The 24,945-nt window shown below is 31.2% G+C and overlaps 1 protein-coding gene across 2 annotated transcripts in view; it reads right to left on the reverse strand.

The window, feature by feature from the left end:
- Window positions 1-4,343: 4,343 nt before the first annotated feature.
- LOC134691212 (uncharacterized) overlaps window positions 4,344-24,945 on the reverse strand; it is a 37,674-nt gene continuing 17,072 nt past the window's right edge. For both annotated transcript variants that reach the window (XM_063551560.1, XM_063551561.1), the window contains exons 8-24: window positions 24,197-24,323; window positions 23,899-24,009; window positions 20,482-20,623; window positions 20,142-20,284; window positions 18,551-18,720; window positions 17,806-17,937; window positions 17,431-17,580; window positions 16,468-16,561; window positions 16,005-16,178; window positions 13,651-13,790; window positions 12,853-13,071; window positions 12,158-12,410; window positions 11,098-11,261; window positions 10,025-10,220; window positions 9,496-9,657; window positions 7,819-7,926; window positions 4,344-7,174 (exon numbers count right to left, since the gene is read on the reverse strand). In XM_063551560.1, coding sequence (XP_063407630.1) covers window positions 7,073-7,174; window positions 7,819-7,926; window positions 9,496-9,657; window positions 10,025-10,220; window positions 11,098-11,261; window positions 12,158-12,410; window positions 12,853-13,071; window positions 13,651-13,790; window positions 16,005-16,178; window positions 16,468-16,561; window positions 17,431-17,580; window positions 17,806-17,937; window positions 18,551-18,720; window positions 20,142-20,284; window positions 20,482-20,623; window positions 23,899-24,009; window positions 24,197-24,323 — 2,587 coding nt within the window. In that variant the 3' untranslated portion in view covers window positions 4,344-7,072. The remainder of the gene's footprint in view (window positions 7,175-7,818; window positions 7,927-9,495; window positions 9,658-10,024; window positions 10,221-11,097; window positions 11,262-12,157; window positions 12,411-12,852; window positions 13,072-13,650; window positions 13,791-16,004; window positions 16,179-16,467; window positions 16,562-17,430; window positions 17,581-17,805; window positions 17,938-18,550; window positions 18,721-20,141; window positions 20,285-20,481; window positions 20,624-23,898; window positions 24,010-24,196; window positions 24,324-24,945) is intronic.

Below are 24,945 nucleotides of genomic sequence, written 5' to 3' on the forward strand. Positions count from 1 at the left end.
AAGTAATAGGATAATTATATTTAGTATGTGCGTACCTTGCAAGGTCAGACAGTTTTCACTTGACCTCAACCTCATTTCATGGGTCAGTGAACAAGGTTAAGTTTTGGTGGTCAAGTCCATATCTCAGATACTATAAGCAATAGGGCTAGTATATTCAGTGTATTGAAGGACTGTAAGGTGAACATGTCCAACTGGCAGGTGTCATCTGACATTGACCTCATTTTAATGGTTCAGTGTTTATAGTTGAGTTTTTGTGTTTTGGTCTGTTTTTCTCATACTTTATGCAATAGATCTACTATATTTGTTGCATGGAATTATTGTAAGGTGTACATGTTTAGCGGGCAGATGTCATCTGACCTTGACCTCATTTTCATGGTTGAGTGGTTATAGTTGAGTTTTTGTGTTTTGGTCTGTTTTTCTCATTCTTTATGCACTAGATCTACTATATTTGTTGTATGGAATTATTGTAAGGTGTACATGTCTAGCGGGCAGATGTCATCTGACCTTGACCTCATTTTCATGGTTGAGTGGTTATAGTTAAGTTTTTGTGTTTTGGTCTGTTTTTCTTATACTATATGCAATAGATCTACTTTATTTGTTGTATGGAATGATTGTAAGGTGTACATGTCTAGCAGGCAGATGTCATCTGACCTTGACCTCATTTTCATGGTTGAGTGGTCAGAGTTAAGTTTTTGAGTTTTGGTCTTTTTATCTAATACTATATGCCATAGCTCAACTATATTTGGTGTATGGAAATATTTTATGATCTATATGCGCAGTCGCACAGGTTTAATTTGACCTTGACCTCAATTTCATGGTTCATTGCTCAGTGTTAAGTTTTTGTGTTTTGGTCTATTTTTCTTAAAACTAAAAGTAATAATTCAACTATATTTGTTGTATGGAAGCATTGTTAGCTGTACATGTCTGCCTGGTATGGTTAATCTGACCTTGACCTCATTTTCATGGTTCATTGGTCTTTGTTTAGTTATCTTGGTTAATGTTTAGTTTATGTGACAGTTTTTAATAAAGCTTTATACTTAGGACTATGAACATAATATCAATGATTAGTAAAGAAGGCGAGACATTTCAGCGTGTGCACTCTTGTACTCCAAATATTTAGCTGCATTGTAATGCATTCATTTCTGATAAATCTGTACTAACTACGGCTTTGGATCTGAAAAATAAAATGTAAAATATAGTTAAAGAAACTCATTTCGTCCATTGAAAATTAAAAATGTATTACAAATGAATGAAAATAACACCCTTCAGATGTTTTCAGGTCAGCACCAGAGACCAAATGGCTGCCAATAAGTTAACAACAAGAGGCCTTCAACAATGAGCAAACTCAACTAGTAAATAAATTTCAATACAAAGCAACCAACAAAAACATATTTAATACACAAGGTACAGATCTGATAGTCCTCAAAATTACTGAAGGTTCAGACATCACTTATGTTCTTTGTTGTCTTAACTTTTACCTCCTTTAAAACTGATGGTCCTTATCTAACCAATCTTGTCCACAATCATTATTGGAGTATCTAGTTTTAAAGAATATTTCCAATGACCCTGACTGCCAACAACCATGACTGACATGTCTAAAAATAGAACACATGGGTAAAAAGTAATTTTTGTTGAGCCTGCGACTTTTGTTGCAGAAAGCTCAACATAGGGATAGTGATCTGGCAGCGGCGTTAGCTAACTTCTTAAAAGCTTTATATTTTAGAAGGCGTAAGACCTGGATGCTTCATACTTTGTATATGGATGCCTCATGTTACGAAGTTTCCGTCATCCACAGATCAATGTCGTTGAACTCATTTTATGGTTCAGTGACTACCAGTACTTTGTTGGTCATGTCCATATCTCAGATACTAAAAGCAATAGGTCTAGTAAATTCGGTGTATGGAAGGACTGTAAGGTATACATGTCCAACTGGCAGGTGTCATCTGACCTTGACCTCATTTTCATGGTTCAGTGGTTTATAGTTCAGTTTTTGTGTTTTGGTCTTTTTTTCTTATCCTGTATGCAATAAGGTGTACATGTCTTGTTGGCAGGTGTCATCTGACCTTGACCTCATTTTCATGGTTCAGTGGTCAAAGTTATGATATGGAGTTTTGGTCTTTTTTTCTAATACTATATGCAGTGGGTCAACTATATTTGGCGTATGGAAATATTGTATGATCTATATGTCAGTCGTGCAGGTATTATTTGACCTTGACCTCATTTTCACAATTCATTGCATTGTGTTAAGTTTTTGTGTTTTGGTCTGTTTTTCTTAAATTTTAAGCAATATGTCAACTGTTTTTGTTGTAAGGCAGAATTTTCATGGTTCATTGGTCAATGTTTAGTTTTCTTGGTTAATATTAAGTTTATGTGACATTTGTAATAAAACTTTATATTTAGGACTATCAACATAATATTAATTATAAGTAAAGAAGGCGCGACATTTCAGCGTGTGCACTCTTGTTGCCTTATCTTCATAATTGCTTTAACTTAAGAATCTAATGGCAAAAATGTTAAAGTGAGATCTTATTAATGACCATTGACACCAAAACTATAATGGAAATTTTCTTAAAGGAGTTATTGCCCTTAATCAACAAAATCTACCCATTTTTTTGTTTTATTTTAAGTGATATAAGACAGAAACTTGAAATAGCAATAATGATCATCAAGAAAAAATCTACATATAAGTCAACATGATTGAAATCATCAGATGAGAACTTACACTTTTCAAGATTTTTTTATATTTATGCCTATTATTTTGAAAGCTATGATAGCTTAAAGTCATAAGAAACGAGTGACCGGTGAAAAATAATGTTCTTCCAATTCTTGAACCAACGCATACAAACATCATAAACTTAGTCTTCTGTACTCGAATTTATCATTTTTTTCGTGTAAATTTCGTATAATCGTCAATTTTTTTTTTCAATCGGTCAGTGTTGTTGTGAAAATATGGCAGGTAATTAAAGTTCGTGTTTTGAAGCCGAAGTTTAACAATTGGCACCTGTTTGTCAACAATTGACGAAAAATAAACAAAAAAGCATGGAAATTGAGCACGTATTTAACATGGAAATACAGATAATAGTTTATTTTAAGGACACCCATGTGTATTGTGGTCACCGGATATTTACGAGATGGGTCACACTGAGGTCACCATGCATACGGAAAATATGTTGGGGGGGGGGGGGAATTGCTTGCTGGAAGGAAGCAATTCAAATAAAGTAAACTTCTTCTAAATATGAATAAATTAAAGAATTTTCTTCAGAAAAAAGTATAACGTAAGGGTACCCAAATTGCACCGAGTACCCAAATTGCACCTATTTAGAAAAAATAGCAATAAAAATCTTACAAGATTTCCTAGAGACTAAACAAGTTGTATTTTTATGATTTGATACTATGCCCGTCTTTCAACATAGGTAAACATATTTAGTTATACACAAAACGTTCACAGTATTTATCAACAGATGGACTGTTTACTGAAAAAAACAAAATGTACGAAAACGTCACCATGCGACGTCATCAAAACGTCATTTTTTAAAATTGGCAAATACAATATATTATAAGTATCCATTTCGTAAAATATGAATAGTAAGCATGGACAAATATCCAATTGTTCAAAATATTTGAAGAAATTAAACAAAAGCTCGGTTATTAGACTTTTGATGATGTAAATTTAAGCATGGATGCAATTTGGGTACTCCTCATTACAGAATCATGGATAGTTTGGAGGTTGATTCAAACCCATTTTTTAATGACTCAATATGGACTAAAAATTAAATTGGTGTACCTATATGACAAAGAAGGATAGGGCTACAAAATAAACACAGTATGGACATTTTTTTCCTGATCATAAAAAAACGTAGGTGAAAAAACTGTCAAAATAGGTGCAATTTGGGTACCGTCACGTTATGCACATAAGTTTTATAATGAAAACTATCCATTGAGTTATAAAAAACATATGCATTAAATTTTTTTGACTTGAGGTTTCTTATGACTTTAATTTATCACCCTTATATAACAACTTTTGCTATTTCTTTTGCATGTTTGTCTTTTAAATTGTTCTATTTCTTTTGCATGTTTGTCTTTTATATTGTTAATTATAATGCATAAATTTCCAACTTCTTTTTTTATTTTGTGTACTATTTGTCTCATTGATTGATACCCCTATATATAGGCCAAATAAGACACTAGAAATTCCCCCAGAATTAATTATTAAGTAAAAGAACCCAAGTAAAACAAGTGACCTCAGAAACAGTGACAGTCTCTTTGTACGTAGATATCATTGTACCATTATTATACAAAGTAATAATCTTTTGATTGAGAGAGGAAAAAAAAGAAGCCAGGAATAAATTGTTAATATTTTATTCATAAAAAAAACTTGAGGCTGCCAGCAGCAAACACTACTGGAGTGTTGTATCCTTGTGTCATAGAATTGGTTTAATTCTACTTACTAAATATAAAATGCTTGACAGATGGATAAGAAAATATTCTTACATGAATAAATCAGTTTTATCAACTTCATTGAAATTAACTCATTTTGATATACAACATTATTATTACATATAATTATAATCAATTGGATCTAAAAATGTTGAAAGTTTTGATATCTGACATGTGAATTTAAATTTTTCATTATTAAATATGAAAGAAATTACTATCTTCAAAATATGTTTATAATATGTTTAGTCGGGAAGATTACTTTTTTCAAACTTGGTAAAACTGTTTTATAAGTGAGTGAAACATTGCAAAGTTTATATTGCACAAATCAGTGTACATACAAAGCTATCAATGAATGGTCATTAACATTAAAAAGATATGTGTTAATAAAATATAATATTAAACGTCTATAATAGTTAAAATAAATTATCACAAATTAATCTCTAAGTCCAGCTTAGGTCTTTTCATGTTGTCCACAACATTTTTAACAAATAAAAATAAAAACCTTCAACAATTCAACAATAATTTTATCACAGTAGCCTATGTTCTCATTTAAATCATCTTTTCATTCATTTTGATTCTTACACTTCCTGGAACATAAAAATAACTTGTTAAATATCTGATGGAGAATACATGTTTATATTAATACAATGAAAATCATTTCATATGGACAAAAATCTATAAAGTGTAAATCTGTATTTAGCCATAAAAACTTCTCTTTAAATTCTCAATAAAGGGAGACTAATCCATAACCTATTTCATTCTTACAGATAACATTTTGTTTAAAAAAACAAAATGTAAGCAATACCTGAACCCCATCTTCCAATTAACGATATAGGAATTTCTCATTAACATATTTGTATAAGACAACTTCTAGAAAAACCTCTTTCCTGGATACACATGTAGCTCATTTCAAAATGTTACTTGAGACATTATTAAGTATTTTTGGTACCATTTCGATGTATAAAAAATAAATAATGTACTAATTTAGTCAGATCCAAGTTTTGTAAAGTATACTTGAAAGATCTTTAAAAAAAAACATGGATTCAAAGATTTTCAAATTCATGAAGCAGAATAAAACTGCTTAATCATACCTTTTCTTTCAAAGAAAGATATGTATGCCAAATATTTAATATTATTTGATGATACATGTATCACTTCTGTTTTATCAAACTACAGTCAACAATTTAAATGACCTTTAACCTATTTAGGGCAGCTTGTAAAACAATCATATAAATTTGACAAATGTATTACTTTACGTTCTATTTCTTTCAGACAATTCATATTTTCTAGCCAAATAGAAAAGCAAAATAAAAATATTTTTTAAAGTTTCATGTACCTTACTTAATTACAAAAAGAAAAGAAGTCCAATTAGGAATAAACTTCCACAATAGAATCTGCTGTAAACTGATTTAATTTAGTTCATAAGAAAAAGGAAAAAAACTTGGCATATGAAATAGCTTTACAAAATTGACCAAATAATTAAGTATATATTTAGTTGTGGAATAAACAATTCAAAAACAAGAACCAATATTTTTGAAAAATTAATAAATTTACAATTGTAATACACAATCATTTTTACAGAAAATATCGGACGGAATTTATATATATATATATATGAATATAAAGATATAAAATAAAATATAAAAAAAAAACTACAAAACTTCTAGCGGGATAAATAGTTCTCTCTATATATATAGTACATGTATAATGATTCCTGTGCTTTCTAGCATTAGGATAGCAAATAACTTTTCTTCGTAATTTATATATTCATTTCGACAATATGTTAGGGAAGGGGGGTAAGGAGGGGTCCTGGGTCCTGATCCAAAAATCCCGGGCTAAAAACATGAAATCCTGAGGTCCCGAATTTAAATAAATTTAAATCCTGACATCCCTAAATTAAAAAAAAAAAATCCCTGATCCCGAAAGGGACAATTCTGAAATTCTGAGCTTGAAAACACCCGATCCGGAGTCCTGATAAAGGTCCTATCCCCCTCATGTTTATTACTGTAACAATTATGAAACAATATGGTCCACATAAGGTAAACAAACAAAAATGAAAACAGACGATCATAATTGAGAGAAGATTGACTGTTAATTTTTCAATTACCAATTTTCTAAGCTTTTTCTTCTCGTGCTATAAAGTGTACATTGAAAAAGACAACTGATTTATAATGTATGGCATATTAAACAGTTGAACAATAAAAACAACAGAAAAGCAAATATTGAGAATGACAAAAATAAGTGTTTTAAAGAAGATGGTAGCTTTGAATTTGTTCTGAAAATATTTTTACTGATCTGATAATTGACCAACTACCATTTCTCATAATAAATGCTAAGTATAAATAAGAAAGTTGTGAACTAACAACTAGATGTGCAGACAAATGAACTGACTGACAAGGTTAATATGTGAGTTGTTGTACTATAATAATAATAGAGAGTTGTCAAAGTCTCTACTGTTAACTTCTTACATAAAATTCAAATGTTAAGTAAAAAAAAAATCAAATTCCTGCATATTTTGGAAGGAATAAACATAAATGGAAATAATATACTATGCCAAAGGATAACTGTCAAAGATATTAAACATAATGTGACAATATTTTTTCAGTCAGACAGAAATGAATTGTACAATAAGACTTCAAGCCATTTTCTTCTTCCTGATGGATCCTGAACTGCTGGACGTTGGTGAATCTGGAGCTGCAAACCCACTTTTAGACATGGATGTGTGGCGTCCACGAATCTAAAATAAAACATTTGCAGAATTCTAATTTATGCAAAATTGAATGTATGTTAAACTGTTTGCAGTAACATTTAATTTACTTGTGTACAAGGTACACTTATTATTTTTTTCCAAGGAAAACATTGATTTTTCAACCTTTTTTATATTTTCCCTTAAACTCTAAACAATTTCTAAAGTTAAATATGAAAGTCAATTGAAAACAAATAACTGAGAAATCCAGTAATATACATATCAATCAATGTATGTTCTTGCAGTGGCCTTATATAAACAATGATAAACAAGTCCAAACTTGAGAAAATTACCACTATCTGTTATCTCCTGAGGATTTTTAATTTCAAACTTTACCACTATCATATGCATTGCAATGAAACCTTTGAAACCCAAAATACAGGATACATAATGTTGGTTCATAAATGTAAAATAAAATATATGGTAATTTGCTAGATATTGGTAAACCTTTATACTAATAGATGAATATAACCTGACAGTGTTTAAAATCTTTTAAACTTAATCCACATCTTCTACTTCACCAGCATAGTTTGCATACTTTTACATTTATTGTGTCTTTACACTGTCAAAGCAACTTCTAACTTTCTAAATTTGAGTATCTTAAATACACCAAGTAACTACACTGTAAGTCTTACCCTGTTAAAGCTGGTCTGTGATCCTAGGTTCTCAATCCTTTTTGCTCCTTTCTCCAATGCAAATTTTATATCCTTGTCCATACCAGGTATTGCTATATCACCAAATATCTATTAATAAAGTAGAGTCATACAGTTAAAGTTACTTTGAGAAAACATAAAAACTGAGTACCGTAGTTTTATATATATATAAAAATATAACTTATGCCAAAACACATAACTTACAGTGTCTGGTGATGTTTCGTAGTCAGACACGTTTTGGTCTATTAAGGTCCTTCATCCAGAGGCAGAATGGTGGATTAATGTTTGTATCCTATTTACCGTAAATTGAGAAATTTTAGTGTCAGGATATTTTGGCGGTTTTCTCTCAAAAGGCATTTGTTTTATTTTGGTGTGTGTAATTTAAGTGTTTCGTCCAATTTATATGTCTAATTTTTGAAAAAACAATAGTGATCAATTTATATGTGCTTCTATTAACCTGTTTATTGACAAAATATCATTGAATTTCTCAAACTAAACACACGACAAAGTTAACTTATGAAGGAATCAGATACGGATTTTTTGTGTGTGTAATTTAAGTGTTTTGTCCAATTTATATGTTTAATTTTTGAAAAAACAACAGTGATCAATTTATATGTGCTTCTATTAACCTGTTTATTGACAAAATATCATTGAATTTCTCAAACTAAACACACGACAAAGTTAACTTATGAAGGAATCAGATACGGATGCAATTGCAAATAATTCCATATATCAAGTTTAAAGTTGAAATAGAAATATGAAAAAAAAATTGAACATTAAAACAACTTTTTAATTAGATTATTTTTTAACAAAAATCATTTTAAATTTCAATCCTTATGCCTCTGGCAATTAGATGAGAATAAAAGATTAGAAGAAGGATTGATGTTCTAATTGTCAATAACGGCGTCTAATCAGCAATAGTCTGGCATATTCATGACTAGTGTGAATAATATTTCATGTTTTGTTTTATTAACAATTTAGGAAAATTGACAATTAAGGTGGTACCTAACACTACAGGGAGATAACTCTGTAAAGTCAGCTAAATGTTTTAAATACGTTGTGTTGTAAAGTGAATATCAAGCTTCTCAATGATCAAAATTGTTGTTTGTCAAACTGCTATATAACCAGTGTAATTTTTCTGACAAAATGGTTGGTTCAAAATTTTTGAAATTTTTATATTTTTGTTAAAGGGTCAAAGTAAATACATTGTCAAAATTTTATGAAAATTAAACGAGCCAAATTGATTTTAGTGAAAGTGTTGGGTACCACCTTAAGTAGATATTATATAGTGTTGTCAAATTAATCCAAGTATTTATTTTCAGATTTATCTATGTATAGAATTGTAGAACAAATACAGAAATTAAATATATAATATTTTCCCCAAACAATTAACATTACAGTATTGTCGTACCAGTGCACAATTTTCACGTTTAAATTTTTAGTGTTTGCTTTATTTTCGTGTGTTTATTTTTGGCACTTTTATTGGATGCACCAAATAAACCAAAATTACCCAATTTACGGTATATAGATACGGGAACCATGTTAACCAATAACTCAATTCATTGTTTTAATTAACACTTTTCATTGTCAAAGTTATCTTCCCCGAAAAATTAGTGTATCTTCCTATTTACAAATAATTAAAATGTCTATCAATCTTACCTCTACGACACCACCATCAGGTAGTCTAAGGAAATGTCTGTACAGTTCTCTGAGACCATCCAGGTGTATGGTATGGATAGAGACATGTGTTGTGATCTCCTTCCGACCATGTTTTACCTCGCGATGCTCCACTCCTTGCTCATCCCAAATACTCTCTTCAACCTAACAACATTCAATTTAAACAAAATAAATGATGAGATTTGTTTACAAAAATAAAATACAAAAACAAAGAGACAACCAAAAAAAAAGGGTAAACATTTGTATCAGTCTTCAAAAAGGCACTGATATACATGCTAAAATATATTTTTTTTTTATGTTCTTTAAAAAAAGCAAATTTATTTGATCAGTGTAGCCTTTTTTCTGTGTGCAAAATACATGTTCTTGAATATCCTTCGTCATATATAGTCTAGATCAAATTCCTGAAAATCAAAACTATCAAAGGTTTGACAGTATGAAAACCAAACAGGCCTACACCAGCTGTCTACAATTAGCTCATTCCTCAGATGTAGTTTTCACATTTATATCTTACATCTTCCTCTTCCCAAATATAATCATATACAGCTGTCTTTCTTCTCTCCCCTTCCTCTCCTCTCCAGGCCTCAGACTTCTTAACAATATAGTTCAGCTCCTGATTGGATACTTCAAGGTCATAAGGATTGAAGAAGTTATCCTCTGCTCCATGTAGACGCCAGTAAACATCCAACATTCTTCCATTGTTGTGCAGCCTAGAACAATATAATACTTATGTTATAGACAACATAATACAGTTTTCAGTAAAGCTTCTTATATACACACTTGGTGTTTCAAAATATAAAATGCCTGAATAACCTTGTTCATCCTATTTTGAGCATGAATCAAGTATTTGGTTTGTTCTTTGGTATAATTCATAGCTTACTGAACAGTACTGTATGGGTTTAGATCATAGGGTCATATTGTTGTTTAAATCCTTTGGTTTCTGATGGATATTTATCTTCTTGTCAATCTTACCATATCTTCTTTTTTGTGTAATATTTTAGTTCCTTAACTTAACTTGTTACTCCTCATATATGCTGATTATGTTTCATCATATACTGTGGATTCATTTTTAATCATTGGATACCATTTTTTATTGACATAGGAATGTTTGAATTTAAAAAAATAATTATTCAACAAAGAACAAGTTTTCTATATACTAGAATGCAGTCTTTGACAAAACCGTGAAATCCATTATACTGGAATAAACAATCTTTCACTCATCTACTTAAATTGGTAGTTGAAAATAAAGGTATCCACAGTACATTTGTATTTCAAATCATATTTTAATTTCCAACAAACAAAGCCTTGTCAAAATGTCTTGTACATAAAAAAAAAAAGAAACTCACATAAAAATTATCTAACTATAAAAAATTATTTTTCCAAAGAGATCAAAATTTGAGTTATACACAACTAAAAGATCTTCAAAATCCAAAAAGAGCTTCATTTCAACATTCATTTCATTTGTGGAAAATTATAAAAGTCTACAAAAGCACACTAATGTCGTTTTGAAATGTAAACCAAATTTTCATAATTTTAGAAGAACAATTTCTTTACTATTATATAGATATCCTTTTGTTGTATGCTTACCTTAGGAAATACATGTAGATAATAGAGGCTGTCATGAACATGGTAAATAAGTACAGGAATGAGGTAATAAATATGCCTGCCAGTCCTGAACCTTCTGCCCTTTCAAAGTGCCAGTAAAGCTTCATGAAGTCTGCCTCTGGGTTTACTGCATCATCAATGTATCGCTGGAGAAAAAATAAAATAAATTAGTACATGTAGTTTATAACACATTTGACAAAAAAAACTAATAAAAAATGGTGGAATGTTGATTTCATCTTAAGCTACTATAAATAGACTCCAAGATGCAATAATTGCAAGGACTTTATTAATACCAAAAATGAAATTTTGTGATTATCTCAATAATAAGAACTTGCATTCTGATATCTGACACATATCTGTATGAAATACCAACTGAAAATTATCTTGCATTTTAGTCCATTCTTTAAAGTCCTAAAAATAAAACACAATAGTTTCTGAGTTTACAGTATTTGAAAACAGCTAAAACTTTAAGTAGCATGAAAAGTAAAACTTTATGAAATGTGAAAATTGTATCCAAGCCACAGATTTAGAACAATGAAATATGGGTCCTTCATCCTATGGCACACAGCCAGTCTCAACAAGTTCCTACTGCACAAACAATTATCATGCTGTACAAATTTGAATTCTGAGAAAACTGCAGATAGGAAAACGAATGATTAGACTTGATTGATTTTTGATGTTTAAATGCCACTTTTAAGCACTGTAAATTCAGAAATTCTATGATACCACTTAACTTTGCTGAGACATACTAGGACGTAACTCAGGAAAAACTTATAATATATTGTAATTAAGCTACAGAAAATGAAACATCAATTCAAACAAGGAATCTAACAGAGATTTCTACTTTGTTAATTGAAATACTAACCTTCAAAATACAATCCACAATCATTATTAAGAGTGGATCCAGCAGAGTCAAATACTAACCTTCAAAATACAATCCACAATCATTATAAAGAGTGGATCCAGCAGATTCAAATACTAACCTTCAAAATACAATCCACAATCATTATAAAGAGTGGATCCAGCAGAGTCAAATACTAACCTTCAAAATACAATCCACAATCATTATAAAGAGTGGATCCAGCAGAGTCATCAGTCCATAAGCCACAGTAAATTTACAACCAATGTCAGGGAAAAGTCCAAACAACTTCTGAGATATCCAACAAAATATCACCAACAAAATGAAAATAACAATGTTCATAATTGGACCTAACCAAACCACTGCTATCTCTTCTCTGGTCTTCATCAGGTTACTTTGATAGTTCAGTTCCACAGTGTACGGCAGAAAGTTGAACCTGAAATATGGAGATACTTTAGTTTGAAAATAATTCTTTTACAGATAATCAATTCTATTTTATTTGACCTTATACATGTTATAAAGTGAATTTATGTAATTTTGATGTAATCATATTTTTTTAATTTTTGATGCGGTGGAGACAAGACTTTGTCAACATTAGAATTGTATGTTTAATGATGTATATCATAATTTTAGTGTGGTTAATATACTCTGAATAAACCGATAAAATATCTTTTGATTATATGCTTTACGTAATCTGTCTTTTTTCCTTTGTAATAAGTGTTTTTTCATTTTGGCCTTAACCAGAGTTATCAACTGAAAGCATGTCTTTGACAATTCATTAGTTATGTATTTCTATCAATTTCACAAATTCTTTATACATACATAGTTTGCTTCTAAAGTTGTAATATCTGGCAAATACGTGGAGCAGTATAACTTACTTATTGATTGGTATACTGATAGCATTGAGGAATAACCACTGTCCAATATAATGCATGTACATTCTGAGGAAAAACACAATAATAAACATCAACAGCATGCCCCAGAATTCTCTACTTCTCCACTGTGATAATCCAAGTTCTGCTAGGAACTGACGACCAACATACTGTAGCTTCTCATGACTACTTCTAGCCAGTCTACCTTTTCCAGCAAAAGCAGGTCTACAAAAACAAAAACAAAATGACGTAAACACCAATTTTATTTCCCATCAGCAACACAAAAGGACTGTAGTCACTAGCGTAGCAGGAACAGCCTCATTCAGGGTTTGTGTTCTCAAAATTCAGATAACCACTTAGTGTTTTATGGACTGTTTTTTTGTTGAATCACTTTCAGGCATGATTTCTTATTTACTTCAATGTTTATTGCATCTTCTCACCTGTTACACTTAACAAAAGGAGAAAGTATGATACTTCTTTCACCCCATGAACTAGAAAATCAAAAAGTAGTATGAATTTACTAAATCATATGTTTTCAGAAGTTCTAAAGACAATTAACAGTAAAATATTTGTAATATTATATCTATCTATTTGTTTTTAGGAATTTTGTAAAAGTCATCAAATTGACTCTATTTTTTATCTTGAAATTCAAATTTAGAAGAGATGATCTACCCTGAAAAGGTTTAAGCCAACTAAAATCTTTTGAATACAAATGTTTTCAGGCTAAATAATGTTAACAAAACAAAAGTTGACATCTTTAGATCTATCCTTTGACTTAAAAGTATATCTTGTGTCAGAACTTACTGAACTGCAAAGGAATGTTCCTCTAGTTCTTCAACATGTGTCAACTTCTTCTTCTTCATGTTTGGAGCCAGTAATGGAGTTTTAGGCAGCATTGAATACAATTTCTTGTGATAAAGATCAACAGGTTTGCTGTTGTATTGCTAAAAAAATAAATGAAAAAAATGTGCTTCTGGTAAAAGAATAGCTTTTTATTTCTTCTTTCCTTAATATATCTTTTAAAAAGGCCTTGATGCTCTGGCAGTTGAAAGGAATTTTCAGTCATTTAATCCCTCAGGTTGTTTATAATAATACAGACACATATAACCTGTCACATGATAAGACTTAATATTGGTATCACATTATTTACTTGAATTGAACAATGATCATTATCAGGAGTTATAACAATCATTTTGTACTAAGATGGGTGACCTCTGACCAAGTTAGAAAAGTGACCACTAAAGCAAGTTAAAAATGTGTTGGACAGGTTTCAGATTGACTCATTTTAAATGATTGCAACACCTGATTTGAGGTTGCTTTTGGGCAGGTTTGGCCGTATATAGTTTTAACCAAACCTTTGGACAGAAATGGCCATTCAATAATTTTGACACTAATTGTCTCTTTTCATTAAGATCTATGTAATGTTTGTATTTTCCAGGGTCAAACTAATATATACCTTGTAATACATGCCAGGCATGCCCTTGACAGGAACTAATACATACCTTGTAAAACATGCCAGGCATGCCCTTGACAGGAACTAATATATACCTTGTAATACATGCCAGGCATGCCCTTGACAGGAACTAATATATACCTTGTAATACATGCCAGGCATGCCCTTGACAGGAACTAATATATACCTTGTAATACATGCCAGGCATGCCCTTGACAGGAACTATTATACAGTGAAACCTGGGTAAACCGAACCCTGATAAAACCGAATTTTAGTTTAAACCGAACAGTTTTCAAAGTCCCACAAAATTTCCCTATCAATTAACATTAATATAACCTGAAAAATCCGAACCCTGTCAACACCAAATTCCGAACGCTTTTTGAAGGCTCATTAGTAAATTTGTATATACAATTTACCTGTCAAAATCGATCGATAGCAATCAAAACAATAAAATATAATAATTATTTGCATGATTTAATAAAACAAACACAGGATGACAGAGTATCCCCAAGGGTATTTTAGGTTAATGAACTTGTGATTTGTTATTACACACTAATTAGCATGTCTGTGTCCATTATAAAGTGATTTTTTTATGTAAAGAAACGTTCAACTGGTCAGCTACCCCAATCGCCGATAATGACAAGAAAGGAACTTTCCCTCAGATCCATTAAATACACCTTACTCAAATAATTACGGCAACAAAACCGTAACTGCCATTCTGTAGCTAAACTGTTTAATTAAATAATAGTTTTTAAGTCTTTCACTGGATTAGAAGTCGTGCAACACAACGAGGTCAATAGATTTCGATTGCTGGATTCCCTTTAGAGGCCCTATATATTTGATTCGTATGCTCCCGAAGACTTCCGTTAGCTATTTAGCAACGATAAAGTCCGAGAATAAACTGGACCCCTGCTGCTGTTTCACTCTTATCGTTTGCCGAAGTAACAATCAGCTGGTGACCAGTTTGGTCCGAGAACTCGTGTGTACAATGACGTTCCCGATTCAATTACGGAATCGTCATTCGACAGTGACTGTGAATCTGAATTGGTCAGTGAATTAAAGGATGATAAAATAATTATAAAAGCAAAATTGCTCCAGGTCGGACATTTCACAACGGGGAGCGTGATTGACGGAGTGGCGTTTGATTTTTAAACAACAATGTAGCAATACGTCTATCTTCATCTTCTTTTTTTTTACATTTACATCTAAATCAACACAAAAATAAAGCTGTCGTCTGTTGTGTCACCTATTATCCCTTGTCAGTAAATACCAAAATTACTTTGGTGTCGACTTCCGTTTACCTCTACAATCAGAACACCTGTGAAAACCGAACAAAACGCAAAGTCCCGTGGGTGTTCGGTTTGGACAGGTTTGACTGTATACCTTGTAATACATGCAGGGCATGCCCTTGACAGGAACTAATACATACCTTGTAATACATGCCAGGCATGCCCTTGACAGGAACTAATATATACCTTGTAATACATGCCAGGCATGCCCTTGACAGGAACTAATATATACCTTGTAATACATGCCAGGCATGCCCTTGACAGGAACTAATATATACCTTGTAATACATGCCAGGCATGCCCTTGACAGGAACTAATGTATACCTTGTAATACATGCCAGGCATGCCCTTGACAGGAACTAATGTATACCTTGTAATACATGCCAGGCATGCCCTTAACAGGAACTAATATATACCTTGTAATACATGCCAGGCATGCCCTTGACAGGATTAAAATCTTCCTCTTTTCTGATGGCTAGGTCAGCCAGTTCATCATCACTCTCATCAGAACTATCACCTATAGCCATGTTTAGTTTCCTGTCTTTGTGTAGGATACGAGAACCATAAGTAGTTGCTTGAGCCTCTTTACTCTAATCAAAATAAAAACATAAAAAATGTCAGTTAAAATCTAATATCAGTCAAAATTTTCTATGCTTCTCTGAAAAAGGAAGTTAATTTGTGCTTAAATATTACTCAATTCAAAAATGAAATATTTTATTATTAATTTTTCATTACTGAGTAAATTCTTCATATATTTCAAAATATTTATCCTTTTAGTCATGGTTCTTGGGTGATTTTTTTGTTTAAACAAGAAAGATCCCCTACACCCCAAAAAAATAAATAAACAAAAAATAAATAAATAATTCAAAATATCCTAACCTTGTTTTTATCTGCCAGTTTAACTTTGGAAGTTGTTGCTTCAGATCTCACTTCAATAGTCCCAGAGTCTGTTGGACTCAAACTTGTTGACGATCTGCATTAAATCAAAATTAAAATACATAAATATATATGTATATACTCTTGAATGCAAAACATCTTCATGAGCAATGATAAAAGAGAATATTTCATTTGACATTTAATAAGCTCCACAGCTCAATAGACTCTTAACTGTCATAAAAAAAGAATGAAGACTCTTTCTTTCAGTCATCTGTAATTTCTATAAACCACCATTTTAAATTTTCATAATTATTGAAGGGATGGAGGATATTGGTCCTGCTCTGCAGACAGCTGACCGCCATTTCACATCCCAAGTAACCCAAGTGCCAAGACTAGATTTGATAATTGTTGTAAAATTGTGGATTTACTATCAAATGTGATATGATACAATTCTAATGTACATCTGTTAGATTTATACACTTATTAGTGTCACTGTGAAGGGTAATAGAATACAAGCTGTGTGATATATATATAATACATGTATGTTGTAGGAAAATATAAAATTTATTTGTATGAGCTTTAGAAACAGGACATAAAGCGAGGCTCTGCCAAGTTTTTCTCCGGTTTCTTAGTGAGTACAAATAAATTTCATATTTTCCGACAATGTACATATATTGTGTTTATTCTGAAATTACTCTGAACACTTAACACTTTTAAAAGTTATTAAAATCTAAATCATTGTCTCTAATTTCTTAAAGATATTTTGTACATGTACAAATAAAGCAAAAAATTATTAGTATACCTGTTATTAGTATACCTGTTATTTGTATAATAGATGGCTAATTGCAGGATAAACATGATAAAGTGAATGATCACCTTCATAGTAATCAATCAAAATCTGGCATTTTGACATGAAGTATTGTAAGATGTATTTAAAATATTGCTCAGTCCAATATTTAATCTTACCCATCATCCGAGGCCATGGTAGATATTGAACCAGGAAGTGGTTTCTCTCCATCTCTATACTCCTCAGCTGATCTCACTCGGTCAGGGTATCCTATCAACCCAGACGTAAAATGTAATTCCACTTCATGTTCTTTTTGTCCTGCCAAGTATCTGAATAAGAGAGACCATTTAATTAAAAACATAAAATACATTTTCTGACCAATTCATAATTTGTTTTGTTCATTATGGAATATACTGCAAAGTACAGAATATAAAAAGTTTTCAAAATAATAATAACTTATGTAATAAGATATCAAATAGTTTGCTTTGTCTAAAAACCTTATAAATCATTCAAAATCAATGATTTCATCATTTTATAGTACCATTAATATATACCTAGGAAGCTTTATGATTTCAAAGTAGAGATTAGACATCCAGTGATCCAGATCAGATGCCATTAGTTCTTCTATCTTGTCATGTTTGTCTAAAATGGGGTCCATTTCTCCACGCAACATTGGGCATCTATACCTGAAAAAAGTCATAAGAAACATGTGTATCACATCTTATAACACTAGTAGATCTCTGCATCTGGAAAGTGATCTGATAATAAGGTGTGTCTAAAAAGGTTTTATTTGATAAGTAGATTTCTGACCCACTTAGTATAATAGTAATGGAAATCAGTCAAGACCACTGAACCATGAAAATAAGGTCAATGTCAGATGACACCTGCCAGTACATCTTACAATCATCCCATATCCAAATATAGTAGACCTATTGCATACCGTACCGGTATAAGAAAAACAGACCAATACACAAAAAATTAACTTTAACCACTGAACTATAAAAATGAGGTCAAGGTCAGGTGACATTTGCAGTTGGACATGTACACCTTACAATCCTTCCATACACCAAATATACAATTAACATTAACAATAAATACCATTGGTTTTATAAAAATCGAAATAATACTATAGCAAATTAATGATTTCTTTTTTTAATCTTGAAGTTAGGTTAACAGTCAAATCTAGCAAACAAAACAAACTGTATCTCTGATATATATCCTTAATCAAAAGTTCAATATGATTTATTTTTTTTGCTACACTAAATTATGTGTAAATTTTGACATGTACAAAATACTTACTTTCCTTCTATAACATCAAATTGGCCATCACATATTGGAAATGAGCCCCATGCAACAACTCTGTCTTTTGCTACTACAGATCCTCGTAACAAGAATAGTTCAAAGGTCAGTACCATACCAGGTCTCAGTGATGCTTTGGCAGGAAGAACTGTAAACACACTCTGGTCCATCTAAAGAAAAAATTTAGTCTTGGATATAAAATGTGTTTCAACTTGAAAATAGTTTCTAAATTACTAGCCTGCACAATATCAGTATATTTTTGGATTTTGGTTTCAGAAAGGGCTCATAATCTTAAGCTCATTGCCACATGAGGATTGTCAAATGGTAATTTAAAACATTTTAGTTTTTCTTAAACAAGAGATCCCATATTTGGAATCCTGGTTTTAAACATGTAGTGCCATTAAAACTTTTCCCCGCTAACCCCTGCTTTTCTTTTCTTAATTTTATTACATGTAGTTTAAAAAGCCATATTTGAAAATCCTATAAAATCCTTGTTATTTTTTCATAACTTTTTATAGAAAAAGAGTGCCAATGTTAAATGTATAAAAAGTCCAGGGAGAATTATTTCCAGCCAGGGTTTTAATGGTTTATATCTGGAACATTGTTTTAGTTCCTTAATTTACATACTACCAAAGGTCTTTTTAAAAAGATTGTCATTTTGAAACAGGGTAGCAAACATCCTTATATTTGTTATAAATGTTCTTAGAGTTCTGAAAAATATTTTGTTTCATTCATTTATATTCTGACAAGTTTGATATTTTTACTTCAAATATATACATATTATGTATATTATGTAAAGTCCTTTAACTGTATTTAAAGATGATTGACTTTTGCAGGCATAGTTTTTTTGTAATAACAAGTGATGAAAAAAACACAAAATGACAAAAAAAATATTTTTCCAAACGTTTGGAAAAAAAAAACATGTCAAATTTCCTACCCAGCTACAGGTTATACCGGCTTCACACATCAGCCTATTAAATGCGCTTGTAGTGTACAGGTATATGCTATACACACGCTTGAGCTGGATGAAAACTTTTATGCTGCATAAAAATTTTCTCAAGCTGTAGCGTTCACCAAGCATAAACTTTTGAATTTTCTACCTACTTCAAACTTATGCAACACACATTTAATGATGCTGAGCGTTCCTATGATGTGCAACAAGCGTATACAGACTTTGTCAATTTTCTCTTTACGTCTGGTGCATGCCAGCCTATACGTGTTATTATGTTTGATGCCGTCATTACAGAAAATTTATCCACTAGGAATGGGTTGATGCCTTTGGTTTAGTGAATATTGTACAATACAATAATGAAAGAAAATAAATATCAAAATATAATAAAGCTTTTCTAGAGCACTGACTACTGAGCATATAATATCAATAGTAAACAAGATGACAAACAAATACTGTAATATCCTCACCATTATTGCAATTTACCAAAGTTGTCCTTCCCAAAAATTTGGTGGTCAAATCCCTAGGACCGACACTTATCAAGAACTCTGAAATTGACAAAATCGCATTTATAAATGCTTGCAATAATTTCTGAATTAACTGTAAGGTGTCAACTCCATTTGAATCAATGGGAATAATTACCTTCATTTCCACATTATAGAACTGTCCATCATGATCTATGGGGAGGGTTGCAGCTCCCCACATCTGGCCTTTCAACTTTGACCATCTTAAAACATGACCTCCAAGTCTGTTGTAAAGGGAAACCATTAACACATACCTTCCACCTGAAATTCAGTAAAACAAACTATTATGACGGTGTTTGGTTGAATGCAGTAACTTTTTTTCACAACACATAATTTTCTTTTCTGCTATGGAAAAATTTATTGATGCATAGACTGGCAAACATAATACATCCATACAGTTGTAGATGGAACATTAATATGTAATACACATTCTAACTTTGATATCTTTTGCCACTAACCTGGAAGCTTCTCTCTAACACCTCTCAGACATTTTAGTTTCACTTGAATAGGTTGTGGGGTTTTGTCCCAGTCAACCTTCCACCTTCGACCTTTACTCCCACCATACGTGCCATCTGCCAGCATTAAATCACCATAAAATGTCTATAAATATATATCACAGTAGATAAATGACATTGAACAAATAAATACCATAGTTATAGCTGTAATTTAGGTTTTTCCATAAAATGTGGATTTTTAAAAATTCTGTGGAAAATATTTGTAATTTTTTTACAATAATTTTACATAAAAAATATGGTACAGTACGGGTAGGGACTTATTTTTATGGATGTCTTAATCCGTCTAGTCGGATATCAATAATCGGACATTTTTATGGTAGGTAGTATGGTCATTAATCAACAAATCCAGGTGTGATTGGCAATATATTTGTCCTTTCATCTTAATCCGTGCTGCTAGAATTACGGTTCACTGATTTCAGAATCAGGTTACCTGTAATTTTAACCTCTCAGTCACTTTATTGATTACATCGTTTTTGACATAAAATATTTTTACAGGTGAAGTACTGGAGAAAACTTTGTTTTAATAAAGCCTATTTTTTTAATTATGGTTTTTATATTTCAACTGCTATTTATTTTCTAATTGTGTTCCTCAAAATTATTTTTGTTCTATGTTCTTTCTTGTTTATTTCTTGTTTTTTTGGGGTTTTTTTTGTGTATCTGTTTCTTATTTGTTTGCATAAAATTTCAAACATAAATATTTTTACATGTATTCTATTTCTGGAAGCTTACGGTTATTTTTGTTTTACTCGTAAATCCATTAGCAGAATGCTGTCTCCATGGTTAGTTTGACGCGGCCACATGCAAAATATTTCTATAATATGTATTTAATATTCAATTCCGTCTGTGTTGGGTCAGTTCCGAGATATAAAAAATAATTACAGTGAGCAATACTTGTATATTATTTAGTAGCTTGCTGATTCTTTGTAGTTTTTACTTTTTACTGTAAACAATTTATTGTCCAAAACTTCAAAGTAGGAGATGTATCAATAAAATATAACGCAAATAATAACACTAGAAGAAGATATTGATTCTTCCCGGACATAAGTTTATTTTAAGATTTCCGTGTTTGTTCATTATGTTAAATTTATATAATTGATCTGCATTTGGGGGTAGGGGGTAAATAGGGTCCGGATCTCGAAATCCCGGGCTTAAAACACGAAGTCCCAAGGTCCCGAATTTAAATAAATCAAAATCCCGACATCGAGAAAAAAAGAATTCCCAGATCCCGAAGTGTTAATCCCGAAATCCCGAACTTAAATTAATTGCGTAATATTAATTTACGCACAATCCATGTAAAAAAGGAAACTTGTATGTTATATATTTTTAACAGCAATTTGTTAAGAAAAATTTGCCGTGAAAAGATAATTGCATGATACACATATTAGTGATCAACAGCGTGTGCACGTGGTTGAACTTTATAAACTTGACTCCACTCACAATATTATTGAATGCTAATGAAAGATGTTAAAGATCGATTTTGTCCACTGCACGAGATTCTTATATGGCGGGAAATGTCGTTACAGTAAACTCAGGTGACCTTACTGAACGACCGTGGGAAAATCCATTCATGATTAAATTTGATGTGGAATGATTGACAGTATTGTGCGTTAGTTTTGAGGCTCTTGATCGATTGACCAGAATAGAAATTTAATCGATTTACATATATGTAAAATCAAAACAAGATTTAGTCTTCTTTTAACTATTTTTTGTTTTATTTTTAACAGTCATTTCCCGGATTCCCATTTAAATATTCTACTTTGGAGAACTCCTTTAAACTTCGGACAACATCGATTTAAAAATTCTTACGGACTGCACTGCGCGAGCTATAGAATGACTAGAAGTACGACGAAAAAGTAAAGACAGCTGATCATGAATAGTACGATTAACCTTCAACCCCATTGGGGTATAAATGTGCATTTATTCAATAAACTATATAAGGTTAAATTTTGATTTTCGTGTATCGATTCGTAAAATATATTTATAATAAAAACACCAGCGATTTTCATAAAAGAGTCGACTGAGACATGAAAATAGAAGGCAATATTTCGATTGTCAACAATTTTTTGTTAAATAAAAAATAGGAATCGAAATATGATCACGGCGTTACAAATATCGTATTTAAAGCAACCAATTGTTTGACTTTCAAAGAGATTAACGGGAAATATGTCAAAATAGAAAGCACGAGTGATCTGTCTGACCAAAATGTTTTACTTGCGAGAAATGATTGACAGGTGTGAATTGATGTAGAGGCTCCGACGGGGAAAGTTGTATCAAAAGGAAAATAACTTTATTCACAATGCCTATACATATTTTATAAATACGATATGTTGGCCTTATACTTAAAATTGTGTTTCTAATAATAAGAACAGGACGTTAAAAGGGGGAAATAATATAACCATCAATGAAAACTCGTATAATTTACGGGATTGATGTCTCAACAATTTGATTTAAACTTCGATTGAAAACAGTCTTGGTTGTTATTAGGCTTATTATTTTGAATTAGATGAAATATTTACGGTTTACAAATGCAAATGCAAATACAAAATAGTTTATTGGCACAAAACTATTATAATAATTGGCAACACAATATATTGTTATAAATCGTCTTTATTTCATTTTCAAATTATAAAAAAAAAAAATCCCACATTCATGATATTCAATTTTAATTTTAATTCTAAATATTCAATTTTTAATTTATATTCTTATATTTAATTTTAATTTAAATTCTTTCTCTTTGAATACAAAACAATATTTTACATTTATCTATTCTCCATAAATACAAATATATCTGTACAGGTAAAATTTAATTCTAATCAAGCTGGTACAGATTGATTTACGACCTTCCACTTGGATATTGCACAGCAGGTGTTTATTACTCTGGGACAACTGTCCGACCAGTCTGACATCTAGACGGATTAAGGCTTCCATAAAAATAAGTCCCTACCTGTACTGTACTTTTTGGACTTTTCAAATCAGTATGTACTTTTATCTATTATCACATAACTGTAAAATCTTTTAAGGGCTAATCGTAAGGAAGATCAAACCTCTTTCAGCCCATCCAAATTTGTACTTGTTCTAAAAAGTAATCCTACATTTTATGGGGCAATATTGGTCGATGAATAATATTACATGCAGCAATAAATTTTCAAATTATCTTGCTGGACAAGACAGTTGCTCAAAAATGTCAGATAAACCTTATTCTGGCAGTTTTTATTCAATTAAGGCAGGTTGTGACTAGAAAATAAAAATTAATGTAAAATACTACCACTGTAGAATGTTCCTGATAAATTAATAAATTAATAGATTTTAAAATAGAGACACCATCCCTATCATTAATTTGTCATTGTGTTATGAACTAACTTTGACTTCCCCTTTACGACTCTCTAGAGTACTGATAAGTTGACTTTCAGCTCTTCTATAGGCTCTGTGTAGTCTATCCATCAACAATTTCTCCTTTTGTCTCAGTATCTCCTGTAAATATAAAAAAAAACTCTTGCAATGGCTTGTAACTGAGGAACCTTATCTGTCAAATTAACATCCACTACCATTTTATTTCCTTATCTGCTCTAATGTTAACTTTAATTGATGGTAATAATGTGGTTCAAAGCAATAAAGTAAAATAAAGATCAAAAGTTACAACAGAATTACAGTTAATTACCTCTCTCCTAGCGATGTCATCTCTCTTCTGTTTGGTAAGTAAAGCTAATCTTTTCTTAGCTTCTTCTTCACGTTGTAACACCTCTTCTTGCAGGTCTCGCTTTCTTTTTGCCTCTTGATCAAGGTATCTATAAGTTTATTCAATGTAATATTAACCAGCTTTAACTGACATCTCTATTTTGTAGCTGGTGACAATTAAAAATGTATATTTAGTTTGAACACCCGTTTTGCCACCTGGTTTCATTGAAAATACTGTAAACTTATTTTGGCAGGTGATTTATTTTTTGTGACTTTACAGAGTAGAAAAAATAATGACTATAAATCATCATGAATATTTTTACTTAGGGTGGTATCTAACACTTTCACTAAAATTAATTTGGCTAGTTTAATTTTGTTAAAATTTTGACAATTAATTTGGCTAGTTTAATTTTGTTAAAATTTTGACAAAGTATTTACTTTGACCCTTTAACAAAATGTAAAAAGTTCAAAACTTTTGAACCAACCATTTTGTAAGAAAAATAACACTGGTTATATAGCAGTTTGAAAAACACCAATTTTGGTCTTTGAAAAGCTTATTATTCACTTTACAACACAACGTAATTAAAACGTTTAGCTGACTTTACAGAGTTATCTCTCTGTAGTGTTAGGTACCACCCTAAATCGTTCCTCATGCAAATACTTAGTTCAGGCTAATTTCAAAATCCTGAAATTAAATCACTGCAACAAGGGATTGAATGGGCTAAATAGTAA

Source organism: Mytilus trossulus, chromosome 11 (genome assembly GCF_036588685.1).
Source record: "Mytilus trossulus isolate FHL-02 chromosome 11, PNRI_Mtr1.1.1.hap1, whole genome shotgun sequence".
Classification (NCBI taxonomy): domain Eukaryota; kingdom Metazoa; phylum Mollusca; class Bivalvia; order Mytilida; family Mytilidae; genus Mytilus; species Mytilus trossulus.